Consider the following 20,742-nt stretch of genomic DNA (forward strand, 5'->3'; position numbering starts at 1 on the left):
TGAGGAGGGTGGTGGTGGTGGTGGTGAGGAGGGTGGTGGTGAGGAGGGTGGTGGTGGTGGTGGTGAGGAGGGTGGTGGTGGTGAGGAGGGTGGTGGTGAGGAGGGTGGTGGTGGTGAGGAGGGTGGTGGTGGTGAGGAGGGTGGTGGTGGTGAGGAGGGTGGTGGTGGTGAGGAGGGTGGTGGTGAGGAGGGTGGTGGTGGTGAGGAGGGTGGTGGTGGTGAGGAGGGTGGTGGTGGTGAGGAGGGTGGTGGTGGTGAGGAGGGTGGTGGTGGTGAGGAGGGTGGTGGTGGTGGTGAGGAGGGTGGTGGTGGTGGTGAGGAGGAGGGTGGCGGTGAGGAGGGTGGTGGTGGTGAGGAGGGTGGTGGTGGTGAGGAGGGTGGTGGTGGTGGTGAGGAGGGTGGTGGTGGTGAGGAGGGTGGTGGTGGTGAGGAGGAGGGTGGCGGTGAGGAGGGTGGTGGCGGTGAGGAGGGTGGTGGTGGTGAGGAGGGTGGTGGTGGTGGTGAGGAGGAGGGTGGCGGTGAGGAGGGTGGTGGTGAGGAGGAGGGTGGTGGTGGTGAGGAGGGTGGTGGTGGTGGTGAGGAGGGTGGTGGCGGTGGTGAGGAGGAGGGTGGTGGTGGTGGTGAGGAGGAGGGTGGCGGTGGTGAGGAGGGTGGTGGTGGTGAGGAGGGTGGTGGTGGTGGTGAGGAGGAGGGTGGTGGTGGTGAGGAGGAGGGTGGTGGTGGTGAGGAGGGTGGTGGTGAGGAGGGTGGTGGCGGTGGTGAGGAGGGTGGTGGTGAGGAGGGTGGTGGCGGTGGTGAGGAGGGTGGTGGTGAGGAGGGTGGTGGTGGTGGTGAGGAGGAGGGTGGCGGTGGTGGTGGTGAGGAGGGTGGTGGCGGTGGTGAGGAGGGTGGTGTTGAGGAGGGTGGTGGTGGTGGTGAGGAGGAGGGTGGCGGTGGTGGTGGTGAGGAGGGTGGTGGTGGTGAGGAGGGTGGTGGTGGTGGTGAGGAGGAAATGGTGGTGGTGAGGAGGGTGGTGGTGGTGGTGAGGAGGGTGGTGGTGGTGGTGAGGAGGGTGGTGGTGGTGGTGAGGAGGGTGGTGGTGGTGGTGAGGAGGAGGGTGGTGGTGGTGAGGAGGGTGGTGGTGGTGAGGAGGGTGGTGGTGGTGAGGAGGGTGGTGGTGAGGAGGAGGGTGGTGGTGGTGAGGAGGGTGGTGGTGGTGAGGAGGGTGGTGGTGAGGAGGGTGGTGGTGAGGAGGAGGGTGGTGAGGAGTAGGGTGGTGGTGAGGAGGGTGGTGGTGGTGAGGAGGGTGGTGGTGGTGAGGAGGGTGGTGGTGGTGGTGAGGAGGGTGGTGGTGGTGAGGAGGGTGGTGGTGGTGAGGAGGGTGGTGGTGGTGGTGAGGAGGGTGGTGGTGGTGGTGAGGAGGAGGGTGGCGGTGAGGAGGGTGGTGGTGGTGAGGAGGGTGGTGGTGGTGAGGAGGGTGGTGGTGGTGAGGAGGGTGGTGGTGGTGAGGAGGGTGGTGGTGGTGAGGAGGAGGGTGGCGGTGAGGAGGGTGGTGGCGGTGAGGAGGGTGGTGGTGGTGAGGAGGGTGGTGGTGGTGGTGAGGAGGAGGGTGGCGGTGAGGAGGGTGGTGGTGAGGAGGAGGGTGGTGGTGGTGAGGAGGGTGGTGGTGGTGGTGAGGAGGGTGGTGGCGGTGGTGAGGAGGAGGGTGGTGGTGGTGGTGAGGAGGAGGGTGGCGGTGGTGAGGAGGGTGGTGGTGGTGAGGAGGGTGGTGGTGGTGGTGAGGAGGAGGGTGGTGGTGGTGAGGAGGAGGGTGGTGGTGGTGAGGAGGGTGGTGGTGAGGAGGGTGGTGGCGGTGGTGAGGAGGGTGGTGGTGAGGAGGGTGGTGGCGGTGGTGAGGAGGGTGGTGGTGAGGAGGGTGGTGGTGGTGGTGAGGAGGAGGGTGGCGGTGGTGGTGGTGAGGAGGGTGGTGGCGGTGGTGAGGAGGGTGGTGTTGAGGAGGGTGGTGGTGGTGGTGAGGAGGAGGGTGGCGGTGGTGGTGGTGAGGAGGGTGGTGGTGGTGAGGAGGGTGGTGGTGGTGGTGAGGAGGAAGGTGGTGGTGGTGAGGAGGGTGGTGGTGGTGGTGAGGAGGGTGGTGGTGGTGGTGAGGAGGGTGGTGGTGGTGAGGAGGGTGGTGGTGGTGGTGAGGAGGAGGGTGGTGGTGGTGAGGAGGGTGGTGGTGGTGAGGAGGGTGGTGGTGGTGAGGAGGGTGGTGGTGAGGAGGAGGGTGGTGGTGGTGAGGAGGGTGGTGGTGGTGAGGAGGGTGGTGGTGAGGAGGGTGGTGGTGAGGAGGAGGGTGGTGAGGAGTAGGGTGGTGGTGAGGAGGGTGGTGGTGGTGGTGAGGAGGGTGGTGGTGGTGGTGAGGAGGGTGGCGGTGAGGAGGGTGGTGGTGAGGAGGGTGGTGGTGAGGAGGAGGGTGGCGGTGAGGAGGGTGGTGGTGGTGGTGAGGAGGAGGGTGGCGGTGAGGAGGGTGGTGGTGGTGAGGAGGGTGGTGGTGGTGAGGAGGGTGGTGAGGAGTAGGGTGGTGGTGGTGGTGAGGAGGAGGGTGGTGGTGAGGAGGGTGGTGAGGAGTAGGGTGGTGGTGGTGGTGGTGAGGAGGGTGGTGGTGGTGAGGAGGAGGGTGGCGGTGGTGAGGGTGGCGGCGGTGAGGATGAGGGTGGCGGCAGCAGCTCACGCGTGCCAGCACGCACATTTGCATAACCATCAGCTCCCGCTAACGGCGGCGCGTGATCACCGTCTTCCTAACGAGCGCCACGACACGGCCCGCTGGGGAGCCGTGGCGGCCAAGGCGGGGGGGGGGGGCGGAGACGCGAGAAGGGGGGGGAGCGGCGACGTCCTTCACGGCGCTGTCACCGCCACTGCCTCCACCGCTACCGCCACCACGACCGCCACCACAACCGCCACCGCCACCACCACCACTGCCACTACTGCCACCACCACCGCCTCCACCACCACTGCCACCACCGCCACCACCACTGCCACTACCGCCACCACCGCCACCACCATCGCTACCGCCACTGCCACCACCACTGCCACCACCACCACCACCGGCACCACAATCGCCACCATCGCTACTGCCACTGCCACCACCACTGCCACCACCACCGCCTCCACCACCACTGCCACCACCGCCACCACCACTGCCACTACCGCCACCACCACCGCCTCCACCACCACTGCCACCACCGCCACCACCACTGCCACTACCGCCACCACCGCCACCACCATCGCTACCGCCACTGCCACCACCACTGCCACCACCACCACCACCGGCACCACAGTCGCCACCATCGCTACCGCCACTGCCACCACCACTGCCACCACCACCGCCTCCACCACCACCGCCACCACCACCACCACCGGCACCACAATCGCCACCATCGCTACCGCCACCGCCACCACCACCTCCTCCACCACTACCGACACTGCCACCCCCGCCAATCGGAGGTGCGCGGGGGGGAAGGACAAGGAACGATGGGTCTCTTCTGTGTGAGTCTATGGGTCTCGATGCGAGTCTATGGGTCTTTGCTGTGTGAGTCTATGGGTCTCGATGCGAGTCTATGGGTCTCTTCTGTGTGAGTCTATGGGTCTCGATGCGAATCTATGGGTCTTTGCTGTGTGAGTCTATGGGTCTCGATGCGAGTCTATGGGTCTCTTCTGTGTGAGTCTATGGGTCTCGATGCGAATCTATGGGTCTCTGCTGTGTGAGTCTATGGGTCTCGATGCGAGTCTATGGGTCTCTGCTGTGTGTGTCTATGGGTCTCTGTGCGAGTCTATGGGTCTCTGCTGTGTGAGTCTATGGGTCTCTGTGTGAGTCTATGGTTCTCTGTGCGAGTCTATATAGGCACGTATGGTTGAACTTCTTTCACACCGCACGTAGCCGACCGCACGAATCCGAGGTGCGTGGGGTGGTTCTGAAGAAATTAGTTTCCAATCTCGATGATTTAAAAGCGCCTCTCTCCAGCGGCTTCCCAATAAGGAACAGAGATCCCTCCAAAGGCGGTCACCGCGATGCGGTGCGGTGCCCGGGGCTCAGAGGTCGCAACCGGGTACCCGATACCCGTACCCTACCCGATACCCGGCTACCCGTACCCGGCCGGGTACGGGTAGCCGTTTGCGACCCTGGTGCGGCCGGGTACGGGTAGGCCGTGAGTCACTGGTGAGTCACCGTTTGTCACTCACTTCCCAAAGTCTTGTCTCTTCTTATTCTTAGGTGACTTTACCGAAAAAACCTCAGAATATGAATACTTGCAGTCACGAAAGCTTCAAATCTAGAATCTTGTCTCTTCTCACAATTCAAGTTCCTAGAATCAACCCACCCGCGCCTGCAACATGGCTTCATCCCAGAGGTCGCAATCAGGTACCCGATACCCTACCCGTACCCGGCCGGATACGGGTAGGGTACGGGTACGGCCGGGTACGGGTACCCGTTTGCGACCCTGGTGCGGCCGGGTACGGGTACGGGTAAGGAATCAAAACCCGTTTGCGACCTCTGCCGGGGGCTTCAGCAGAGAGAGAGAAAGAGAGAAGAGAGTTCGTGCGGTTCCGATCCTCCTCCTCCTCCTCCTCCGACGGCAGGAGGAGGAGGACGCGACGAGCCGTCGGTTAAAAATCGATCGCGCGGAACGCGAAATAAATCGCGCGGGCGTTCCCCCGCGCGCCGAAAGAAACACACACATTGCTAACGGCCGCGGCGTTTAGACTAACGGGGTGCCTACAGCTGGCGCGCCAGAGAAGCCGAGGCAGATTGAGAAAAGACGGGAAATGGTGATGAACATTTTTTTAAATTCTTCAATTGAAACGTGACGAACAATTGTGAAAGAATTCGTCAAATCGGAGGGGTGTGGGTGGGTGGTGGGGGGTGGGGGGGGCGCGGGCGGGGTGAAATGTTACAAACCTAATTGGTTTGCAGTGGCTAGGAGATGTTAACTACCTCGCCTGGTACGCAGGAGGTCGTGGGTTCAATCGCTACCCTGACGCCTGCTGCTGTATATTTGGAGTTTGCGTGTCTCTCTCTCATCATCATCACGGTGGCTAGGAGATGTTAACTACCTCGCCTGGTGTACAGGAGGTCGTGGGTTCGATCCCGACTCCTGACGATGCTGCTGCTGTATATTTGGAGTTTGCGTGTCTCTCTCTCTCATCATCATCAAGGTGGCTAGGAGATGTTGACTACCTCGCCTGGTATACAGGAGGTTGTGGGTTCAATCGCTACCCTGACGCCTGCTGCTGTAAATTTGGAGTTTGCGTGTCTCTCTCTCTCATCGTCATCACGGTGGCTAGGAGATGGTGACTACCTCGCCTGGTATACAGGAGGTTGTGGGTTCAATCGCTACCCTGACGCCTGCTGCTGTAAATTTGGAGTTTGCGTGTCTCTCTCTCATCGTCATCACGGTGGCTAGGAGATGTTGACTACCTCGCCTGGTATGTAGGAGGTCGTGGGTTCAATCCCTACCCTGACGCCTGCTGCTGTATATTTGGGAGTCTGCGTGTTCTCCCCGTGGTCCTCCGGTTTTTCCCCTCCACATTTATAATCAACATCACGCTTTTAGAGTCATTTGCTGCTACACATTTCCACACGATGATAAGCCCACTTCGTTGGGCTACCATTTGTGGTGGCCAGGTCGCGTCTGCAAAAGAGCTACACAGCTCAGTGGGGGTCCTGAACTGGTAAAGAGGGGGGGGGGGGGAGGGGGGAAATTCCACATTCCTACGCCGAGGACCAGGTAAGCCCGAGGAACGCAGCCGACGCAACAAGCAAATCTGTTGAGCGACGTCGCTCAGGATCAGACGTGTAGATTGAATCGCCACGAGGTTACGGCCGCGATGCGCTTAACGCCAGAGGTCGCAACCGGGTACCCGATACCCGTACCCTACCCGATACCCGGGTACGGGTAGCCGTTTGCGACCCTGGTGCGGCCGGGTACGGGTAGGCCGTGAGTCACTGGTGAGTCACCGCTTGTCACTCATTTCCCAACGTCTTGTCTCTTCTCACAATTCAAGTTCCTAGAATCAACCCACCCGCGCCTGCAACATGGCTTCATCCCAGAGGTCGCAATCGGGTACCCGATACCCGTACCCTACCCGATACCCGGCCGGGTACGGGTAGCCGGGTATCGGGTAGGGTACGGGTACCCGATTGCGACCCTGGTGCGGCCGGGTACGGGTACGGGTAAGGAATCAAAACCCGTTTGCGACCTCTGCTTCACGCTAACCCTTCAAGCGGTGTTTGTCAACCACGTGGGTTCACACGTGGGTTCGCACGTGGGTTCGCACGTGGGTTCACACGTGGGTTCGCACGTGAGTTCACACGTGGGTTCACACGTGGGTTCGCACGTGGGTTCGCACGTGGGTTCACACGTGGGTTCGCACGTGGGTTCGCACGTGGGTTCACACGTGGGTTCGCACGTGGATTCACACGTGGGTTCGCACGTGGGTTCACACGTGGGTTCGCACGTGGGTTCGCACGTGGGTTCGCACGTGGGTTCGCACGTGGGTTCACACGTGGGTTCGCACGAGGGTTCACACGTGGGTTCACACGTGGGTTCGCACGAGGGTTCGCACGTGGGTTCGCACGTGGGTTCGCACGTGGGTTCGCACGTGGGTTCGCACGTGGGTTCGCACGTGGGTTCACACGTGGGTTCGCACGTGGGTTCGCACGTGGGTTCGCACGTGGGTTCGCACGTGGGTTCGCACGTGGGTTCACACGTGGGTTCGCACGTGGGTTCGCACGTGGGTTCGCACGTGGCGTTGATTTTTCATTCGTCGCTCGCGACGGGGCGTCGCGCCAAACACGCGCGGACCTCTATCGCGACGCGATCGCGCCTGAACCGCTCCCTCGCTGCTTCTGCTGCTGCTGTTGCTGCTGCTGCTGCTTCTGCTGCTGCTGCTGCTGTTGCTGCTTCTGCTGCTGCTGCTGCTGTTGCTGCTGTTGCTGCTTCTGCTGCTGCTGCTGCTGTTGCTGCTGCTGCTGTTGCTGCTTCTGCTGTTGCTGCTGCTGTTGCTGCTGCTTCTGCTGCTGTTGCTGCTGCTGCTGTTGCTGCTTCTGCTGCTGCTGCTGCTGCTGCTGTTGCTGCTGCTGCTGCTGGTGCTGCTGCTGCCGTATGCCGGCATCACGAGCGCGATTGGTTTGGTCCACCGATGATGGCTTGGTGTGGGTGCGTTGGTGGCGGGGGGGGGGTGACCACGGGGGTAGCGCCGTTCCCTTGAGGGTCAAGGTCCTCACTTCGATCGTCGCCCGCCAACCGAAGTGAGTACATTTTTGCCGGACATACTAAACTAACGCCGTTTAAAAACTAAACCATTTTTTTATTATTTTTTAGGAGGTAATGTCCCACTGAGTTATTAGAGCTCATTTTTCACAAAGCGACCTGGCGATCACAAATGATTGCTCAACGAAGTGGGCTTATCATCATCGTCGTCGTCATCGTCGTCGTCGTCATCACGTGGAAATGCACAGCAGGAGCCAAATAATCTCGAAGCGATTCTAAATGTGGAGGGGATAAAAACCGGGGGACCTCGAGAAAAACTCACGCGACCACGGGGAAAGAGAGAGAGAGAGAGACACTCCAAATGTACAGCAGCAGGCGTCAGGGTTGTGATCGAACCCACGACCTCCCGCGTGCCAGGCGAGGTAGTCCACATCTGTGGTGACGGTGGTGGTTGTGGTGGAAGGGCTTCTCGCGCGACAACACAAACCGACACAGACGACGACGCCGCCGCACATCGTTGAAGGCCGTGGCCGCTGAACCTCCCCCACTACCCCCCCCCACCACCATCCCACAACCGCCGTCACCCATCATCCGCGGAGGAAGGGAGGCGTTGATCAACAGCGAAGGGTAATTACGGAAGGACACCCCCCCCCGCCCGCCCGCCCCCGTCCCTTTAAGAATGTTCCTCTCGAGCGGGGGAGGGGTGGGGGGAGACGGGAGGGTGGTTTCGATGATTGTGACGCATCGATTGAGCGAAAGTGCCCACCTGTCCGGCTTGCTGTCACGGGCACGCGGCGGTGACGGCGGCGGTGACGGCGGCGGCGACCACGGGAGCCATCGGGAGCCATCGTCGTCGTACGGGGAGGGAGGGAGGGAGGGTTGGGAAGTGGAGGATAAGGAGGTGGTGATGGGAGGGAGATGGAGGTGGAGATGGTGGTGGGAGGGAGGGGAGATGGAGGATGAGGGAGATGGAGGATGAGGAGCAGGAGGAGGTGGTGGTGGGAGGGAGATGGAGGTGCGGGAGGAGGAGGTGATGGAGGTGGTGGGAGGGAGGGAGCGAGCGAGCGAGGGAGGGAGGGCGAAGGGGAGACAAAAACAAAAGGGAGAGCGGAGATCATCGGAGATCGATGGCGGCTTTTAGAGCGACAGAATTCTCCGCTGCCAACGCGCGCGATCCGTCTCTTCTCCCGCTGACGGCGGCCGATGACGGAGGTGCGGAGCGAACAATGGACAGTCTCACATTGCTGGCGGGTCCGAGCAACAGGTAATCACCCACCAGGCATCGCGTGGCGACGTAACGGCCCCCGATCCACACAACAACAACAACAAACGAAGAAGGCATCGCGGCGATGATGATGACGACGACGACGATGATGGCAACGACGATGATGATGATGATGACGACGATGATGGCGACGACGACGATGATGATGACGACGATGATGACGACGATGATGACGACGATGATGACGACGACAATGACGATGACGACGATGATGACGACGATGATGACGACGATGATGACGATGATCACGACGACGATGATGACGACAATGACGACGACGATGACGACGACGACAATGACGACGACGATGACGACGATGATGACGACGACGACGATGACGACGACGATGACGACGACGATGACGACGACGACGACGATACACCGCTACTCACGCGCTGATTCTGCCGTGACTCGAAACCCGCAGAAAAAAAACGCGCATACCGCGTTAGCATTTTTAGATTTAAAGCTTTCGTGACTGCAGGGATTCATCTTCTTGGTTCTTTCGGTAAAGTCACGTAGAAGGGAAATAATAAAATAATAAAAATTAAAACATAATAAAATAAAAGTGAGAATTATTTTACTGCGTTAGTATCTTAACCATTCACGCAACTCGGCGTGTGTTCATGTGTTCTCTGCGTGCGCGTGTCAACATGTTCACATGTTACATTAGCGACCACAACAGCAGCAGCCGCCATTCGACACTAAAGTGGCGGTGACGTCACCACGGCGCTTGTGCCAGGCCAGGTGCACGTTAAGGCCGGGTGCGAGGGGGCTGGTAACCCCTGCACCTCCAATTGTTTACCACAAAAAAATAGAAATTACAAACGCGCACGTATAAAACACACCGCTGTGCGTGTGTGTGTGTGCACGCCTTCATGTGTGTTAATATCTTAACCGTGTTTGTGTTAAAGCGTGAAAATATTATATTAACACGCGGACACATCTCCGGGTGTGTGTGTGTGTGCGCGCTTCTGCGTGTGTTTATGTATATTGACTGTGTGTATTAATAGACGTGAATATATTATCTTGTGTGTGTGCTCTCTAACTGTACATGCCCTAAGTCTGTTAAAGGCTATATTGGGTGGGATCTTTGCCTTTATCTTTAGCGGGGAGCGGCGGTGCAGCGGTTAGCGCTACGCACCCGGCGACCCGACGGCTAATAACGGTGGCGATTCTTGAACCGGTCCTGGGCCCTTCCCCTAGGTCGACTCAGCCTCAAATGAGTGCCTGGTGCGGTGTGTGTCAACGTCGCCACTGGGGAGACAAAGGCGGCCGGGCGTGGTGCTGGCCACCCACCCCCTCGTGTGCCGTGCCGGCCTTTCATTGGTGCTCGCTAACAGCACTTGCCCCAACAGTCCACTAAGGCTGTACGGGGGAATGTTGATCTTTGTCTGCACGTACGTGCGTGCGTGCGTGCGAGCGAGCGTGCGAGTGTGCGTGTGTATGTATATTTATTTGGTGTGCGCTCGTGCGTGATGGCGATGATGACAATGGTGATGACGACGACAATGATGGCGATGATGACGGCGATGATGACGATGATGAGTGGTGGTGGCGACGATGATGACGACAATGGTGGTATCGATGATGACGACGACAATGATCATGACAATGACGGCGATGATGATGACGACGACGATCATGATCACGACGATGATGATGACGACGACAATGATTAAGACGATGACGGCGATGATGATGACGACGACGATCATGATGACGACGATGACGACGACGACGACAATGATCATGACGACGATGATCATGACGATGAAGGCGATGATGATGACGACGGTGCGCGTGCCCGCCCGCCCGCCACCTCTTGTAGAGGAGGATGGCGATGACGACGCAGATGATGAAGATGACGGCCAGCACGGGCCCCACCACCCACAGCAGCCCCTCCTCCTCCTCCGAGATGGGCAGCGGCTCCGGCTCAGGGGACACCACGGGCTCTGAGTAGCCGCTCACCGCCCACATGCGCTGTGGCACACGCACACACACGTACACACATGCGCACACACACACACGCGCACACACACGCACACACACACACGCGTACACACACACGCACACACACGCGCGCACACACACACGCGTGCACACATGCGTGCACACACACGTGCACACACACACGCACACACATGTACACACACACACGTACACACACACGTACACACATGTACACACACGTACACACACGCACACGCGCGCACACACACACGCGCGCACACACACGTGCACACACGAACACACACGCACACACACGTGCACGCACACACGTACACACACGCAAGCGGGCACACGCACGTTCACACGCGCACACACACACGCGCGCACACACACAAAGACAAAGATCACCCGTATAGCCTTAACATACTGTCGGGGCAAGTGCTGTTAGCGAGCAGCACCTATGAAGGCCGGAACGGCACACGAGGGGGTGGGTGGCCAGCACCACGCCCGGCCGCCTTTGTCTCCCCAAGTGGCGATGTTTGCTACGCACCGTACCAGGCGCTCATTTGAGGCCGAGTCGACCTAGGGGAGGAGACCACCACCACCACCACCACGAGACGAAAAATCCACTCGGGTCTCTCAACGAAACGCGTTTTTGTGTTCGAGCCTGCGTACTTTACTACGCGTCTCTTCGCACTCATTGACATGTACAATTTTTTCTCTAACCCCTCCCTCTCTCTGCCTCCGCCCCCCCCTCTGTCTATTTAAGGCCACCCCACAGAGACGATCTCCCTCTCTGTACCTGTGTTGCTCTCTCTCTCTCTATGTATCTTGGTGATATCTGTCTGCTCATATGTCTGTCTATAGTTTTCTGGTTAGATTTTTTGTCGCTATTTCATTTATACCTGATGATGACGATTGCTTGTGTTGCAATCGAAACGTCGTATGCTATTATTTAATTTATTATTTTATCTTTATACGTGACTTTACCGAAAGAACCAAAGAAAAGCGGACCGCGGAAGCAGACGTGACGGAGCTACCTCGGAGAAGTCGCCCGTCACGGCGCCGCGATGTTTTAATTGGGGGGGGGGGTTTGGGGGGGGCCACGTGGCGACCGAGAGAAACGTCGAAATCACCTGGGGCGCAGGAGCCGGAGAGGCTTGGCGGATCCGTCGTTAGGGGGAGAAACACCGCTTCCCGAGCGGGAATTAACGCGAGAGACGCTTTAATAAAAGGAGCGGAGAAGGTGGAGGAGAGGATTTTGACATTTTAAAAAACGACAAACGTAATTCCTCATGGGTCAAATAGCACACGTGCCGTTTTCATTCGGCATACACCGAAGCATCAGAAAAATTAAATGAAAGCCCCAATATGTTCCGTGCCGTCAGCAGCAGCAGCAGCCGCCGAAGCCGTCGGCCGATTCGCCGGCAGTTCGGCGAGGCCTGGAAGAATCCCGAGGATCGGTTTCCCGCCAAAGCGCCGTTCACTCTTCGCTCGATCAAAAAGTAGTTTTTTTTCTCGCCAGACGAAAACCCCCTTCCCCCACCTCCCGTTCGCGGGGTCCTGCTAAACGCAACTATTTTTAAATCCTTTATATTAAGTTCATTTGCTTGCTTGCTTGCGCGCTTACGACCGTGCAAATCTTTCGGTCGTTTTTTAACCCACTTCCCGTGATCCAATCGAGCTGACATTTTGCACACAGACTCGTTGTGCGTGACAATTAATTTTCGTGAAAATTTTTTTCCCAAAATTTAAACTTTTTAGGTAAAAAAAAATTATATTTAATTACCAATTGCTTAACGGTGGCAAGCAATCATCTGACCCATAGGTGGCAGCCATCTCAAGCCAGAGGACGAGAGGACTCTAGCCGCCACGCACATAAAGGATTTATAGTGAAAAACTTTGTTTTTACGGGTTAATTTTTATTTTACCAGGTAAAGGTCCAGCGGGAGCTGTGTTATTCAGAAGCGACAGTGTCCCATCAACAAAAATGGGGCTTATCGTCGTAAGTGGAAATCTACTGCAGCAGCAAAACAGCCTAAACGCGTGACGTTCATTCTAAAATGTGGAGGGGAAAATCGGAAGACCCCGAGAAAAATCCACGCGACCACGGGGAGAGAGAGAGAGAGACCGCACACTCCAATTATACTGGTCAACAAAAAAATTAAAAAAAATTCTGGCCTGGACTTTTGCAACTGTTCTAGACTAATTTCAGGGTGCTGATTCCAAATCTGATCTCAGATTTGCTCTATCACATCTCATTTTTATGCTATCGGCATACCCAATTTTCATTGATTTTACCCGAAATTAACTCCGTCACTTGTGATTGCAAGTTGTTGCGAGTCAGTGACTGCTTTGGTGTTAATATATGGTGCTTTATTTCTAGGATAGTGCGTTTATAATATCATTTTATGCAGATATCCACATTTATTTACTATTTTTCTTCTGCAGTTTTTATTGAAAATGCAATATTTGATATCTCAAAAACCTGATGTGATAGAAAAAAACTGATGCCAGATTTGGAATCAGCACCCCAAAAATTACCTTAAAACCGTTGGAATACCTTATGCCAGAAAAAGTGTGTTGACCAGTGTTACACAGCAGCAGGCGCTCAGGGGTCAGGTTCAAACCCACGACCTCCCGCACCCCAGGCGAGGTAGTTAACATCTCCCGGCTACCAAGCCCACTCCGCCCGTGCCCCCCCCCTCGACCTCCGTCATTCCACGGCACCGGCGCCGATCCTGCCGGCACCGGCTCGTCGCGGCGCCCGCGGGGGGCGCTCCGGGGGGGCCGGCGGCGGGGTCAGGGGTCGGCACACGACGGCCGCCGCCACTCACGGCGTCGCGGGAGCCCACGGCCGCCATGGCGAAGAAGGTGAAGGCGCGTCCCTCCTGCAGCGGGCGGTTCACGTGGCCGCCCAGGCGGGCGCCGTCGCCCACCACGAAGCCGCCGCCGCCGGCGCCGGCGCCGGCCGAGGGAGGAGGCGGCGGGGGCGGCCCCCCGTCCCAGCGCGCCGTCACGTACGCCGAGGCTCCACCGCCGGCCGCGTCCGCCGCGGCGCCCCGGGGAGTCGTACGGCGACGACGACGACGCCGGCTCCGGCCGCCGGGCGTCGTCTCCTCCACCAGCTGGGGGGGGGGGCGGCAGGGAGATGCGGGCAGGATAGGGGGGTTGGTGTTGGCGGTGGTGACAGCATTGGTGGTCGTGGTGGTGGTGGTGACGGCAATGGTAGTTGCGGTAGTGGTGGTGACGACAATGGTAGTTGTGGTGATGGTGACAATGGTAGTTGTGGTGATGGTGACAATGGTAGTTGTGGTGACGACAATGGTAGTTGTGGTGGTGGTGACGACAATGGTAGTTGTGGTGGTGGTGACGACAATGGTAGTTGTGGTGGTGGTGACGACAATGGTAGTTGTGGTGGTGGTGACAATAGTAGTTGTGGTGGTGGTGACAACAATGGTAGTTGTGGTGGTCGTGGTGGCAGTGATGACAATGGTAGTTGTGGTGATGGTGACGACAATGGTAGTTGTGGTGGTGGTGACGACAATGGTAGTTGTGGTGGTGGTGACGACAATGGTAGTTGTGGTGGTGGTGACGACAATGGTAGTTGTGGTGGTGGTGACGACAATGGTAGTTGTGGTGGTGGTGACAATGGTAGTTGTGGCGGTGGTGACAGCATTGGTAGTTGTGGTGGTGATGGTGTCAGTAATGGTAGTTGTGGTGGTGGTGATGACAATGGAAGTTGTGGTGGTGGTGATGACAATAGTAGTTGTGGTGGTGGTGACAATGGTAGTTGTGGTGGTGGTGACGACAATGGAAGTTGTGGTGGTGGTGATGACAATAGTAGTTGTGGTGGTGGTGACGACAATGGTAGTTGTGGTGGTGGTGACGACAATGGTAGTTGTTGTGGTGGTGACAACAATGGTAGTAGTTGTGGTGGTGGTGACGGCAATGGTAGTTGTGGTGATGGTGGTGACAATGGTAGTTGTGGTGGTGGTGACGACAATGGTAGTTGTGGTGGTGGTGGTGGTGATGAGTTGGCATGGCGCCCCGCACCTGGTCCAGGTCCAGCTCTTCGGGACTTCCTGACGGCCGCAGGTAGCGGCCCTTCTGCCTCGCCAGCGGCACCACCACCAAGCAGTAGGACCTGCAGACACACGCAGCGACGCGACCACTCAGTCTTGGCAGAATGTTGGGGCGAGTGCTGTTAGCGAGTAGCAGCACCCACGAAGGCTGGGAGGGCACACGAGGGGGTGGGTGGCCAGCGCCACGCCCGGACCGCCTTTGTCTCCCTAGCGGCGAATATTTACACACCGCGCCAGGTGCATAACACGCCAGCCACACCATCACAACGCCCCTTCAACCACATCCACTCCACCCACACCCCCACGCCCACACCATACACAACACCACACCCACCACACCAACAGCCCCACATCCACTCCACCCACACCCCCACACCCCCACACCCACTCCACCCACACCCCCACACCCACTCCACCCACCACCACCACACCCACTCCACCCACCACCACACCCACTCCACCCACTCCACCCACACCCACTCCACCCACACCACCACGACAACCCACAACATCACACCCCTCCACTTACACCACCACCACCACACCCACTCCACCCATCCACCCATGCCACCACCACCACCACAACCACACCACACCACCACCACCACCACACCCACTCCACCCACACCCCCACCACCCCCCTACCACCCACACCACCCCCCCACCACCACACCCACTCCACCCCCACACCCACTCCACCCACACCCCCACACCCACTCCACCCACCACCACCACACCCACTCCACCCACCACCACACCCACTCCACCCACTCCACCCACACCCACTCCACCCACACCACCACGACAACCCACAACATCACACCCCTCCACTTACACCACCACCACCACACCCACTCCACCCATCCACCCATGCCACCACCACCACCACAACCACACCACACCACCACCACCACCACACCCACTCCACCCACACCCCCACCACCCCCCTACCACCCACACCACCCCCCCACCACCACACCCACTCCACCCCCACCACCCCCACACCACCACCATTCCCACCACCACACCCACTCCACCCACACCCCCCCCCACCACCACACCCACACCACCCCCCACACACACCCCCCCCCTACCCCCCCCCACCCCACCACACCCCACCACACCCCCCCCCACCCACCCCCCCCCCCACCACCACCCCCACCACCCACCGCAGCTGCACCCCGTCGGCGGGCTGCGGCAGGTCCAGGCTGATGGTGCCGTCGGCGGAGACGCGTCCCAGCGGCACGGGGCGAGCCCCCCTGAAGAGTTGGGGCGCCGTGCGCACCGCCACCTCCTGCTGCAGGGCTCCCGCGCTGTCCCCGCGGCTCGTCAGGCCCAGCCGGTACTCCGTGTCGGGACGCAGGCCGCTCACGCGCTTGCGGCCCGACCAGCCGTCCACCTCGATCGCCTGGCCGTCGCTCGACACCACCTTGTTGGAGGAGGGGGCGAGGGGGCGGGGGTCATGGTGGGGGTCAAGGGGTCAGAGCGCGGAGGGCGGGGGTGTTGTTAGAGAAGGTAGAAAAGTTGCCGTGGTTTTGGACGCGGCGGCCGCGGCGGCTGCGAGATGTTATCTCCCTCGCCTGGTATGCGGGAGGTCGCGAGTGTATGCAGCGAGTGCGGTGCCTGTGTGTGTGCTAGTGTGGAGTGTGTGTGTGTGTGTAGCGCTAGTGTGTGTGTGTGCTAGTGTGGAGTGTGTGTGTGTAGCGCTAGTGTGTGTGTGTGCTAGTGTGGAGTGTGTGTGTGTAGCGCTAGTGTGTGTGTGTGCTAGTGTGGAGTGTGTGTGTGTGTGTAGAACTAGTGTGTGTGTGTGTGTAGCGCTAGTGTGTGTGTGTGTGTGTAGCGCTAGTGTGTGTGTGTGTGTAGCGCTAGTGTGTGTGTGTGCTAGTGTGGAGAGTGTGTGTGTGTAGTGCTAGTGTGGAGTGTGTGTGCTAGTGTGGAGAGTATGTGTGTGTGTGCTAGTGTGGAGTGTGTGTGTGCTAGTGTGGAGAGTGTGTGTGTGTGTGCTAGTGTGGAGTGTGTGTGTGCTAGTGTGGAGAGTGTGTGTGTGTAGCGCTAGTGTGGAGTGTGTGTGTGCTAGTGTGGAGAGTGTGTGTGTGTGTGCTAGTGTGGAGTGTGTGTGTGTGTAGCGCTAGTGTGGAGTGTGTGTGTGTGTAGCGCTAGTGTGGAGTGTGTGTGTGCTAGTGTGGAGAGTGTGTGTGTGTGTGCTAGTGTGGAGTGTGTGTGTGCTAGTGTGGAGAGTGTGTGTGTGTGTGCTAGTGTGGAGTGTGTGTGTGCTAGTGTGGAGAGTGTGTGTGTGTAGCGCTAGTGTGGAGTGTGTGTGTGCTAGTGTGGAGAGTGTGTGTGTGTGTGCTAGTGTGGAGTGTGTGTGTGTGTAGCGCTAGTGTGGAGTGTGTGTGTGCTAGTGTGGAGAGTGTGTGTGTGTGTGCTAGTGTGGAGTGTGTGTGTGTGTGTGTAGCGCTAGTGTGGAGTGTGTGTGTGCTAGTGTGGAGAGTGTGTGTGTGTGCTAGTGTGGAGAGTGAGTGTGTGTAGCGCTAGTGTGGAGTGTGTGTAGTGCTAGTGTGGAGAGTGAGTGTGTGTAGCGCTAGTGTGGAGTGTGTGTGTGCTAGTGTGGAGTGTGTGTGTGTGTGTAGCGCTAGTGTGTGTGTGTGTGTGCTAGTGTGGAGAGTGTGTGTGCTAGTGTGGAGTGTGTGTGTGCTAGTGAGTGTGTGTGTGTAGCGCTAGTGTGTGTGTGCTAGTGTGGAGTGAGTGTGTGTGTGTGCTAGTGTGCAGTGTGTGTGTGTGTGTGTAGTGCTAGTGTGGAGTGTGTGTGTGCTAGTGAGTGTGTGTGTGTAGCGCTAGTGTGTGTGTGCTAGTGTGGAGTGAGTGTGTGTGTGTGCTAGTGTGGAGTGTGTGTGTGTGTAGTGCTAGTGTGGAGTGTGAGTGTGTGTAGCACTAGTGTGGAGTGTGTGTGTGCTAGTGTGGAGAGTGTGTGTGTGTAGTGCTAGTGTGGAGTGTGTGTGTGTGTGCTAGTGTGGAGAGTGTGTGTGTGTGTGTGCTAGTGTGGAGTGTGTGTGTGTGTAGTGCTAGTGTGGAGAGTGTGTGTGTGTAGTGCTAGTGTGGAGAGTGTGTGTGTGTGTAGTGCTAGTGTGGAGTGTGTGTGTGCTAGTGTGGAGAGTGTGTGTGTGTGTGCTAGTGTGGAGTGTGAGTGTGTGTAGCGCTAGTGTGGAGTGTGTGTGTGCTAGTGTGGAGAGTGTGTGTGTGTAGTGCTAGTGTGGAGTGTGTGTGTGTGTGCTAGTGTGGAGAGTGTGTGTGTGTGTGTGTGCTAGTGTGGAGTGTGTGTGTGTGTAGTGCTAGTGTGGAGAGTGAGTGTGTGTAGCACTAGTGTGGAGTGTGTGTGTGCTAGTGTGGAGAGTGTGTGTGTGTAGCACTAGTGTGGAGTGTGTGTGTGCTAGTGTGGAGTGTGTGTGTGTGTAGCGCTAGTGTGGAGTGTGTGTGTGCTAGTGTGGAGTGTGTGTGTGTGTAGCGCTAGTGTGGAGAGTGAGTGTGTGTAGCGCTAGTGTGGAGTGTGTGTGTGCTAGTGTGGAGAGTGTGTGTGTGTAGTGCTAGTGTAGAGTGTGTGTGTGTGCTAGTGTGGAGAGTGTGTGTGTGTGTGCTAGTGTGGAGAGTGTGTGTGTGTGTGCTAGTGTGGAGTGTGTGTGTGTGCTAGTGTGGAGTGTGTGTGTGTGTAGTGCTAGTGTGGAGTGTGTGTGTGTGTGTGTGCTAGTGTGGAGAGTGAGTGTGTGTAGTGCTAGTGTGGAGTGTGTGTGTGCTAGTGTGGAGTGTGTGTGTGTGTGTAGTGCTAGTGTGGAGTGTGTGTGTGCTAGTGTGGAGAGTGTGTGTGTGTGTGCTAGTGTGGAGTGTGTGTGTGTGTAGTGCTAGTGTGGAGTGTGTGTGCTAGTGTGGAGTGTGTGTGTGCTAGTGTGGAGAGTGTGTGTGTGTGTGCTAGTGTGGAGTGTGTGTGTGCTAGTGTGGAGTGTGTGTGTGCTAGTGTGGAGTGTGTGTGTGCTAGTGTGGAGTGTGTGTGCTAGTGTGGAGTGTGTGTGTGTGTGTAGTGCTAGTGTGGAGTGTGTGTGTGCTAGTGTGGAGAGTGTGTGTGTGTGTGCTAGTGTGGAGTGTGTGTGTGTGTAGTGCTAGTGTGGAGTGTGTGTGCTAGTGTGGAGTGTGTGTGTGCTAGTGTGGAGAGTGTGTGTGTGTGTGCTAGTGTGGAGTGTGTGTGTGTGTAGTGCTAGTGTGGAGTGTGTGTGTGTGCTAGTGTGGAGAGTGAGTGTGTGTGTGTGCTAGTGTGGAGAGTGAGTGTGTGTGTGCTAGTGTGGAGTGTGTGTGTGTGCTAGTGTGGAGTGTGTGTGTGTGTGCTAGTGTGGAGTGTGTGTGCTAGTGTGGAGTGTGTGTGTGCTAGTGTGGAGTGTGTGTGTGTGTAGTGCTAGTGTGGAGTGTGTGTGTGTGTGTGTGCTAGTGTGGAGAGTGAGTGTGTGTGTGCTAGTGTGGAGTGTGTGTGTGTGTGTGTAGTGCTAGTGTGGAGTGTGTGTGTGCTAGTGTGGAGTGTGTGTGTGTGTGTGTAGTGCTAGTGTGGAGTGTGTGTGTGTGCTAGTGTGGAGTGTGTGTGTGTGCTAGTGTGGAGTGTGTGTGTGCTAGTGTGGAGTGTGTGTGTGTGTGTGTGCTAGTGTGGAGTGTGTGTGTGCTAGTGTGGAGTGTGTGTGTGTGTGTGTAGTGCTAGTGTGGAGTGTGTGTGTGTGCTAGTGTGGAGTGTGTGTGTGTGCTAGTGTGGAGTGTGTGTGTGCTAGTGTGGAGTGTGTGTGTGTGTGTGTGCTAGTGTGGAGTGTGTGTGTGCTAGTGTGGAGTGTGTGTGTGTGTGTGTGCTAGTGTGGAGTGTGTGTGTGTGCTAGTGTGGAGTGTGTGTGTGCTAGTGTGGAGAGTGAGTGTGTGTGTGTAGCGCTCGTGCGGTGCCTGTGCGTGTGTGCTAGTGTGGAGAGTGAGTGTGTGTGTGTAGCGCTCGTGCGGTGCCCGTGTGTGTGTGCTAGTGTGCGTGTGCATGTGCGTGTGTGTGTGCGTGTGTGTGTGTGTGTGCGTGTGTGTGCTAGTGTGCGTGTGTGTGTGTGTGTGCGTGTGTGTGTGCGTGTGTGTGTGTGCTAGTGTGTGTGTGTGCTAGTGTGGAGTGTGTGTGTGTGCTAGTGTGGAGTGTGTGTGTGTGTGTAGCACTCGTGCAGTGCCTGCGTGTGTGCTAGTGTAGAGTGTGTGTGTGTGCTAGTGTAGAGTGTGTGTGTCGCTAGTGCGGTGCCTGCGTGTGTGCGTGTGTGTGTGTGCGTGTGCGTGCGTGTGTGCGTGTGTGTGCGTGTGTGTGTGCGTGTGTACGTGCGTGTGTGCGTGTGTGTGTGCGCCCGCGCCACCTTGAGCGGCTCGCTGGAGCTGTACGACGCCGGCGCCTCCCACACCAGCAGCACTGAGGTCTGCGTCACCGATTTGACGCGGAAATTTTTCACGAAAGCTGCTGGAGAGACGCAGACGTGGAGAGATGGGGGGGGCGTGGGGGGCAGCCCATGGGGGGGAGGGGGAGGCAGGTACAGACGGGGGGGGGGGGCACGTGACAAACACACGCAGGTTAGCTCATCGCCAACCTCGCCATCGTCGTCGTCATCATCGCTGTCGTCATCGTCGTCATCATCAAAATCATCGTCGTCATCGCCATCATCGCCGTCATCCTCGCCATCAACATTATCATCGTCATCATTGCCATCATCATCATCGCCATCATCGCCATCATCATCATCGTCATCGCCATCATCGTCATCATCGCCATCATCGTCGTAGCCAATGTCCCCATCGCCATCATCAAAAAGTTTATCGCGATCGTCATTTGTCTTCACCGTCAACAACACCATCACAAAGCTGTCATCACCATCATCACCAATATCCAACACGCGCCATTCGCAACGGAGTGACGGCGACGTCACCACGGCGCCTGTGCCAGGCCAGGTGCACTTCGAGGCCACGTCAAGTGACGGCGACGTCACCACGGCGCCTGTGCCAGGCCAGGTGCACGCTAAGGCCGGGTGCGAGGGGGCCGGTAACCCCTCCACCTCCAATTGTTTACCACTAAACCACGTGACAAAAAAGATGAACACACGTGAAATGTCGAAGGCTCGCTGCCTGCAAGGAGGACGTCTCGGGACAGACCCGCCGG

General features: G+C 57.9%; 1 protein-coding gene across 5 annotated transcripts in view; it reads right to left on the reverse strand.

Annotated features, from left to right (window-relative positions):
• LOC144953170 (receptor-type tyrosine-protein phosphatase S-like) overlaps positions 1-20,742 on the reverse strand; it is a 255,168-nt gene that overhangs the window by 29,516 nt on the left and 204,910 nt on the right. For 4 of the 5 annotated variants that reach the window (XM_078883739.1, XM_078883732.1, XM_078883753.1 and 1 more), the window contains 6 exons: positions 19,949-20,049; positions 15,716-15,975; positions 14,518-14,608; positions 13,299-13,589; positions 10,331-10,491; positions 7,993-8,004 (listed from right to left, as the gene is read on the reverse strand). In XM_078883739.1, the coding sequence (XP_078739865.1) occupies positions 7,993-8,004; positions 10,331-10,491; positions 13,299-13,589; positions 14,518-14,608; positions 15,716-15,975; positions 19,949-20,049 (916 nt within the window). The remainder of the gene's footprint in view (positions 1-7,992; positions 8,005-10,330; positions 10,492-13,298; positions 13,590-14,517; positions 14,609-15,715; positions 15,976-19,948; positions 20,050-20,742) is intronic. The other variant, XM_078883745.1, reaches the window with a different exon arrangement.

This window comes from Lampetra fluviatilis, chromosome 3 (genome assembly GCF_964198595.1).
Source record: "Lampetra fluviatilis chromosome 3, kcLamFluv1.1, whole genome shotgun sequence".
Classification (NCBI taxonomy): domain Eukaryota; kingdom Metazoa; phylum Chordata; class Hyperoartia; order Petromyzontiformes; family Petromyzontidae; genus Lampetra; species Lampetra fluviatilis.